The sequence below is a fragment of the Abramis brama genome (assembly GCF_963993115.1).
Source record: "Abramis brama genome assembly, chromosome: 23".
Lineage (NCBI taxonomy): Eukaryota > Metazoa > Chordata > Actinopteri > Cypriniformes > Leuciscidae > Abramis > Abramis brama.
In genome coordinates this window covers 4380710-4389854 of record NC_139985.1, presented here as the reverse complement: position 1 = coordinate 4389854, position 9145 = coordinate 4380710, and the positions used below count along the sequence as shown (strand labels likewise).

The 9145-nt window shown below is 39.5% G+C and overlaps 1 protein-coding gene across 1 annotated transcript; it reads right to left on the bottom strand.

Moving 5' to 3' along the window:
* Positions 1-226: 226 nt before the first annotated feature.
* nucks1a (nuclear casein kinase and cyclin-dependent kinase substrate 1a) lies at positions 227-8554 on the bottom strand. The gene is made up of 8 exons (XM_084101480.1): positions 8274-8554; positions 6545-6594; positions 6254-6350; positions 5923-5969; positions 5679-5831; positions 5309-5461; positions 4359-4514; positions 227-2540 (listed from the first exon to the last, which is right to left on the bottom strand). Exons 1-8 carry the CDS (start codon positions 8288-8290, stop codon positions 2299-2301), a joined length of 915 nt encoding a protein of 304 aa, XP_083957606.1. The 5' UTR covers positions 8291-8554; the 3' UTR covers positions 227-2298.
* Positions 8555-9145: the final 591 nt, after the last annotated feature.

Sequence of the window (9145 nt, the reverse complement as noted above, 5' to 3'; positions counted from 1 at the left end):
GACATGGTTCTGATTATAATATTTTCATTGGATATAGGCCTAAACATCTCCATGATTATGCTTCTAATTATAGTTTTTTTTTCATTGGATATAAGCCTAAACATCTCCATAACTATTTACCTGTACTTTCCCTTTAAATGACATCCACACTAAGGTATGACAGTAAAATATTTTTTCTTTTTTTTTAACATAGTGCTCTAAGAGACAATAATACACAGTACGACAGTTTCTCATTAAAATGAAGATACATTTTATTTCTTTTCTTAAAAAAACAAACAATACAAAAAAAATCTGAGGAGGAAAAATGAAACAAAAGAAACCAGTTTAAAATTAAATCAAGCACAAAAAAAACAAAACATTCATACGTTTTTGGACAGCTAGGTTAAAAACCAATTCATAGACAGCACGAGTGGAAAATATTCAGAGATGCCTGGCAGAAAGGATCGGACCATGTCAGAATGCCATGTATGCACTTGCAAACAGAAAAGCCCCTTGAAATGCATCATGGGATATACATCATATGTGTCTGGAATTAAAAACAAGCAGCAACAGAAATATATATTTAATGAGCAAACACACATAAGGTATGAATAGTACAATTCTTCTCAATCCTCACAGTGCAAATATGCCTCTCTGTGTCAGGACATCACAAACACATCTGATCCAGGGCTGAAGAATAACAATATTTGACCTTTTTAAAACATTATTTGCTTGGTTGAAGAGATCCCCAACATTGAGCAATACAATCTCTGGGCGAAACGGGCATGAGTCAAAGATGCCCTCTGTTTCTGAACATTTAGCTTTGCGGTACAAGATTTTGAAAAACAGGCTTGGTAAGGCAGAAAGACATCAGATTCACATTTCCCGTGCAATTAACCGTTTTAAGGCCCGATCTCAGCACGCTCACTGCGAGCCTCTTTTGAGAAAAGAGATGAAAGCATTCATACTGCAGCCTTAATATGAGATGATCTGGCGGATGAGAAAAAAAACAAAAACGAAAAAAACTAAATTCATGATTCTTGAAGAAATATTCCAGGTTCAAAACGTGTTTAGCTTGATGGATGGCAACTCGTACCTCAGTTTGCAAAAAAAACAACAACAAAAAACACACCAAGAAATGAACTTACAATGGGGCAAACATCAGACACTTGCCATTGTAAGTACACAACAAACTGAGGTACAAATTGAAATTATTTTCTGTGGTAATGTCGCAGAATTTGACATTTTTAATCCAGAATATTACTAAAACAGTAACTGCATTATGGTTCAAACTACACAAATTGAGACTGTTTATTTAAAAGGTAAAACTGAAAATTGAATAGCAAACCCTGGATAAAGTGTACCACGACAAATGTAATTCTCAAACCACGAGCATTAGATGTCAGTTTCTCCATCTTCCGCAGATGATCCAAGCGAGCGCATGTTGAATAAATACAAAACGAATCCTCAGATAAGCAGAGCCGCTAGTATCCAAACAAACGGCGTGAACTATTACGGATTGCAAAACTTCCTAACGAATGGCTTTCTAGAGAGGAATCACTACACAACAAACGCATTGGACCTTAATTAAACACTGTTTCAGAACTTTGCAAAACTATTCATACGTTAAAATGACGTACTTTCGCAAATCGAATGCGACATTTGTTAAACGCAAGCAAAACCGGCTCGTAAAACCAATCTTGCGCAAATTGCAGTGAATCGACTGCGACAATTTGTAAACAATTGCATTTACACTCCAATAAGCCATTACACTAATACTTGTTTTGGTTGCGCGGTGTGAAGTTCATTTACGCAAGAATGGTTTTACGAACATTTTACACAGAATTTTGTTTCATGAATGAGGAACATCGGTCGCAACAATGCAGAGTAGGCAATAAGCTTTATACATGTTACCGAAATGAACAAGAGCGCTAAAGCAAAAAAGATTTTTTGAGAATACGGTCATGTGATTACCCTGGGCGAGCAGCGGCGCTACTGGTTGGAACGATGGGCTTCCCTCGAGATTATATACCCATAAATAAACAGACTCAGACACATTTTACTCAATAATATATATAGATATATACGCTAACAAGTTCTGGGAAAATGTCCTTTGCGATATGGAATTTATAGGCAAAAAAAAAAAAAAAAAGGGAAATCAAAAGAGTTCAAACCGTTGAGCCAGGCCACAACAGACAATGAAAAAAATCTGAAAAGCAAACAAGCCCAACCCTCTCCCACCCCCCACCCCAAAAAATGCAGATAAGGAAAGAGTGTAAAGGGAAAGAGAAGAAGAAAGGGACGCCGTTAATAACATGGCTAGTCTTCCCCGGATGGAGCCTCCTCTTCTGAGCCGTCCTCTTCCTCCTCGTCTTCCTCATCTTCGGGGGCGTCATCCTTTGTCTTTTTGGTGGGAGGAGACTCTTTCTTCTCCACCTCATCTTCCTCCTCGTCTTCAAGGGGGCTCTCGGGTTCCTCGTCATCTTTAGGTGAGGATTTCTCCAGTGCTTTAGCTGCACTTGGGCGACCTTTCCCTTTCCCCTTCATGGGGCTGGGGTTCACTGAGGAACAAACACACACGTTCACATTAACTTTAAAACTTTGGAGTCAGTAAGGTCCTGTTTACTCCTGGTATTAAGATGCGTTTTGGTCGATTGATCACAAGCGGATGACACTAAATACAGGTGGAAACGAGGTCTAAACATTTTGAGCTTGTCCACTTTCGACCACTCCCAGAGGTAGTTGAAAACGCATTCGACCGGATTGCTTTCGTAGTGTAAACTCTCATATGGTCGAATGTGTTCAAACAGCCACAAAAGACGCCTAATGACCGGATGCGTAAACATTATGGGAAGCGCACTAGCCAGACGGGATTTATACTTTGTCAGATGAGACACAAATGTAATTTTAAAGTGAAAAACGCACACAAAAAAAAGCACAATGTTCTCTCACCATTCCTGATTTCTAACACACACTCACAGTGTTCAGCGTGGTATTGCGACTGTCAGAGCAGAAATGAAAGCTGCTGCTCTCCTGTCGTCTCCGGGTGCGTTTATATGTGAATTACATGAGCCATTGCATTGAAAAACCAATATATTTCCCTGCCCATAGACCCCTCCTCGAAGAAATCAGGACAGAAGTGGGCAAAAGAGACGGATTAAAACACCAGGTGTAAACGGGAATGTGTCTCCCTCGTCTACTTGTGATCCGATCAACCCAAAACGCATCTTAAAGGGTTAGTTCACCCAAAAATGAAAATTCTGTCAGTAATTTCTCACCCTCATGTTGTTCCAACCGCGTAAGACCTTCGTTCATCTTCGGAACATAAATTAAGATATTTTTGATGAAATCTGAGTGCTGGATCACTTCTCCATAGGCTGCTAGGTGACCGAAACTTGCTGGCCCAGAAAAGTTATTAAAGACATCGTTAATATAGTCCAAGTGACTACAGTGGCTCAATCTTAAGTATATCAAGCGACGAGAATACTTTTTGTGCGCACAAACAAACAAAAATAACGACTTTATTCGACTATTCATTTCCTTCTCTCTGGGCCTCGTAGTGTTTTCGCGCAGCGCGTCTGTGTTACACGTCATCACGCATCACACACATGACCAGCGTCGGCCAATAGTGAGCCTACGTGGTGACGTGTAACACAGACGCGCTGCGCAAAAACACTACGAGGCCCAGAGAGAAGGAAATGAATAGTGGAATAAAGTCGTTATTTTTGTTTGTTTTTGCGCACAAAAAGTATTTTCGTCGCTTGATATACTTAAGATTGAGCCACTGTAGTCACTTGGACTATATTAACGATCTCTTTAATAACTTTTCTGGGCCAGCAAGTTTCGGTCACCTAGCAGCCTATGGAGAAGTGATCCAGCACTCAGATTTCATCAAAAATATCTTAATTTGTGTTCCGAAGATGAACGAAGGTCTTACGCGGTTGGAACAACATGAGGGTGAGTAATTACTGACAGAATTTTCATTTTTGGGTGAACTAACCCTTTAACACCAGGTGTAAATAAGCCACCAGGTTTTTTTTTTTTTAAAGAAAGGACACTAAATTGATGAAAGGTGACAGTAAGGACTAGGGAAGTGCAAAACTAGTCAATTAAACAGTACAGCTGCTACTAGTAGCAAATGCCCATCACTTTATTCGCCAAGTGTGCCACGTTTACTATGGGATTTGACTGTTTGATTCATAGATTAAGTGCTCAAATAGATCATATATACACAAGTCTTTAGATGATTTCTTTTTTTTAGACTAGTCTGTTACAAAACGTCCATTTACACGACTGTCAAATTAGTTGAAGCGCACATCCCTCCTGTCCAAGCTGCTCTTTTCTGTAACCATGAAAATCTTAGCAGCGTCAGTGGTTACCTGTGGCCTTTAGCCGGGGTTTAGGGGATTTCTTGTCCTTCTTCTCAACTCTCCTTCCTCCTTTCTGCACCACTTTTTTGCCTTTCTTTTTGGAGTGCCCATAGTCACTGTCATCATCATCATCAACCATGAAATCTTCATCACTGCCAGACTCTTCTGCAGAGAAAATCGGAAAGTAGATTTTTATGAAATGTGAGAGGCTCTTGGCTGTGCAAAAATGGCCACCGCAATACTATTGTAATGTGAACCATTGCTATGGTGTTACTAAGGGATTCTGAGTAGTTAATTAAGTTGCCAGGGCGGTATGGGTGTCTAATAACTAGCTTTTTGTTCATTTGAGGCATCTTTACACAGCTGATTTCTGTCTGGTCTGTGTCCGCGTTAGAGATGCGCGGATGGGCTATTATTTCATCCGCAAACACATCACAAAACTCATCATCCGTCCGCCATCCATCCGCACCAACGTTTTTGACCAATTTTCAAAACCGCACCCGCCCGCCATCCGCTGATTGCTGTATACATTGGTTCAACCGCCCGCCACCCACCCGAATTGAATTAAAATATTATTTTTCGTCACGTCATCCGCCCGATCCGCGGTTTATCCGCGGCTGTAACCGCCAACCGCGCATCTCTAGTCCGCGTAACATTCGGTGTAAAGACATAATGCCAAATAAAAGGCAGACTAAATTATGCCTGCTCTGACCCACCTCAACTGCTAGTATAAATGTATACTATTAAAAATTAATGTGTAAATGCATTAAACAGCGTGTAAAGAATCCTAATGGCCACTTCAGAAGCGCTTCTGTGACACCTTTACAGTGTAAAAGTTTTATCATTCGCCAGGCCAATATCGTAAGCGCAAGTATGAGCAATATTAATAATAATAATAGTGATGCTGAGTCAAAGTGACTAACATATTGAACACTGCAGTTAAAAAGCAGCACACTTACGGTCCAGGAATGCCTGTTCTTCCTCATCTTTCTCCTCATCCTCACTGCCACCATCTCCCAGAAGGATTTCTCTCTGTTTGGACACGGCCTTTGACGCAGCCTGCCTCACCTGCCTCGGTTTCCTGCTCACCTCTTTATCATCATCACTATCATCTGCAGAGGAATCACAAGAGTCAACAACATGCAGAACAGATGCATTCACATTTACGCTCTATTTGCATTTCAGAACACGCACTTTTTCAGTCTAAATGGGCAGTTAATGGCCAGAATAAGACTAAACTTTTTGCTCATAGTTTAACATCTGCTGCTTCATGTTTTATGCATGAGAATTCAAGGAGAAATAACTCTTTTTTTTTGGTCCACGTCTCACCTCCACCTCGTTTTCTCTTCAGTGACTTTTTGCCTGGCTTCTCCACCTTTGCTTTCTTTCCCTTTTTGGCCTTTTTATCATCATAGTCACTTCCTCCATCTTCCTCTTCCCCTTCCTCTCCAAAGTCGTTGTCTTCATCACTACCGAAGTCATCTTTAAAACACAAGATTAGACGTTAATCATTTTTTAATGCCACTTTATTTTAAATCAAATCATCTGCGGTAGATGAAATAACACAATTTACCTGCGGAGTCATTTTTGGATTTGGACAGTTTGTCATCTGAATCCTCGCTGTAACGGAAAAGGTTTGTTAGTAGTTTGAACTTTGAAGGAGAATGTCCTTGTATGTGGCATTTATTTCCTAGTTATAATTAACCGCAGCATATATGTGGGTCATAAGGAGAAAATGGATCTCAAAAAGGTTCACGATCCCTGGGGATCCCAAAACACACAAATCCTGTCATGAAATTCACCATTTAATAGATATAAAATCATTTTAAATGCATTATTCTAATAGTATATTTTCATCAAATACACTGTTATACACCAAAGCTGGAAAAAGACAAGATTCTTGCCTCTCTTCCTGTGAATTCTTAGTCTTCTTGTTCTTGATTTCACGGGGTGGAGCACGTATCTTCTTAGTTGTTTCCTTGTCTCTCCCATAGTCCTCATCTGGAGGCAGAAATGAGATGGATTGGACCATGAAGTACATGACTGCATAAACTGATCATTTAAAACAAACTCTGAAAGGTCACCAATCGACCTGCACAATATTTGCATTCCAGTAAACTTGCAAAGAAATTCTTTGTCGCACATCAATACTTTTCAGAAAGCTAAAATTAGGGGTTTTAGAGATGGTTTATTACCTGCATCGTCGGATTCATTAAACTGGGAGTAATTCACCACCTTTCTGTTCCTGTAATAAAGACAAAATACTGTAACAAGAGTTTGTGAAGCAGCGGTACATGTGACGTTAATTCTTGTTTTAAGGGCTTACAGACCATCAGAAGGTGGTCAGCATTTCTGCAGGAAACCGAAGTTCATTTAACATGCCTTGCTTCATTATGTTTACTTAAATTAATGATCGTTATATAGTTCCTCAATTAGCATTTCAATGAGGGTTTCATTAATACTGCAGTCTTGTTCCATTTAACCACTCAGGCCAGACATGGTGTTGAGATGCTTGAAAAGCCACAAGTTACTTTAAAGTAATGAGACGTTTTGGATTATAAATTACAATACTTGAATCATCAATCCAGAAAGGACATGATAATATACATAATGACATGTATAACTAATAATTCTCATATTTTGTCTACATGTACATGCCACATACATTCATTAATACATTTGATTTATAACAACCATTTCAGTTGTAAACAGTAAAACCCTTCACAGTATCAATCACGTGAGACACGTAGACACCACCCACCCCCCCCCCACCACAAAAAAAACCCCCAACAACTACCATTAACCAAGCAAAATCGGACAAAATACTAGGGAATTTGTTCAAATTATGCAAAAAATATTTTACATTAAAAATAAATAACTGTGAAATAAATTTAATCGCAAGTCTTCTTTTGGCGTAATTCCTCATATTTACCATGCCATGGTAATAGTTATTACTGTAAGAGGCTTTTCAGAATCTGCCATTTTATTAATTCATTTTATTAATTAATAACTGTGGTGGCTAATATCAAATAAAAAAATAACTTATTTAATAAGTTATAATCAAGTAATAAATCGGTATTCGCTATATTTGCATATAGTCACCACGGTTAATGTTCGTAAGCACAGCGTGTTACGTTTTTTTCTGTAACGTTACAGTCGATACGTGAGGAAGGCGCGCACCATTTTTACTCTTTTTTATGTCGGCCCTCGGTCGACAACGCATAAGTCATATACACTAATCTCCTTTTGCCATTTGAACTCAAAATATGGACACTGAACATCAAATTTTGCGCACGTTTTTCACATAACTCCAAACGGGAGGTGTGGTCGCTCTCAGCCACCCCGCCCCCCTCTGACGTCACACGCGTCGTGTTAATTTACCGCTATGAAAAAAAAAAAACATTAAAAACGCGCTTCCCTCCCTAAAACACCAACGGGCTTTCGCAATCTATTGTTTCGGCGTCGTTGAGAAATCTGCGCAAATATGTGCGCTTTACAGGTTGCAAAATCACTTGAATGGGCCAATGTGCACCTCCAATGGGATTTTATTACCCCTCCTGAAGCTTTGGCGAGGATGAATGGGAAGCCATATTCTCACTGGCTTACAAGGAAACATGAAGCCTTTTAATGCTTCTCAAACAACAAATATATTCTGAAATATAGGTAGGAGATGCACGAAGAATAACAGATTTCAGAATCCTGATTGATGCACATTAGAAACGTGCACGATATCCCCATAAATGTAAAAGACACAGCCCTCCGCCACTGGGGAAGAAACAACGAGCAAAATGCATGCACGAATGAGCCAAAATGTTACAAAATCGAGCTCTAAACAAGAACATAATGATGCCTGGCACATGCGTGAAGCCTAGAAGTCAGTGTGCATGCAGCAGCCATCAGCAGGACGAATGGAAACCCACGTACCTCACTGGTCTTGCCATTTTGCAGGAATACTGTAGAGGTTAAAAATTGTGAAAGAGCAAAAGAAAAGCAGGGAAAATGCAAACAAAATGTGCTGTTTTAAAACACAAGAGGTGACGTCGCAAAACCAACGCCCTCTCCCTGTGGTAAAAATCAAACAATGCGGGAGATATTCCTGCTCTACGAAGGTATTTAGTTTAAATTTTACCTTCAGCTACTCAAAATGGTGAATAAAACAAACTGAAACTGCAGCCTTCGCGCAACCTAACGATTGGATGAAGGGCGGGCATTGCTGTTCAAAACTCAGCCCACTCTGCTTGATTTGCCCAGAGAGCGACGCTATTGGTCAGTTCAAACGATTGTTCGATTTGTGATTGGGTTTTGTGGCTGTCTATCAAACGTAGGGTCTCCAAAGCATTTACCCTCCCCCTCGTTTGCGGATAGGTTGAACAGCATGGCTCGGCTCAGAAACAAAAAGAGGCCCTCACGATATGCAAGATGTCCCAGTTTAACTGTAGAACAACTTTGTGTCGTTTGTTTCTTTTGAAATTAAGTTTATATAAGCGAAAGCACACGACAGAAGGTTTGGGACCTCGAAAATAGACATTTTGTTGGCTATTGACCTAGAATCAGACCTAACTCGATCACTTTTTAAATTATATTATTGCAACACTGATAACAGGAATGTTGCTTTAATGCTAACAGTTACTAGCATTATTCAACCCTAATATCATATGTCATCATTAAAGTTCATATTATAATGATGTTAATTATTGTTTTTATGTTAAATAAGATAAATGTTTGGATATTTGCTCACAATTCCCATTTTTCTCAATGCTGATTTTGCAATAGATTTAATCGCAGTGAAAACAGAA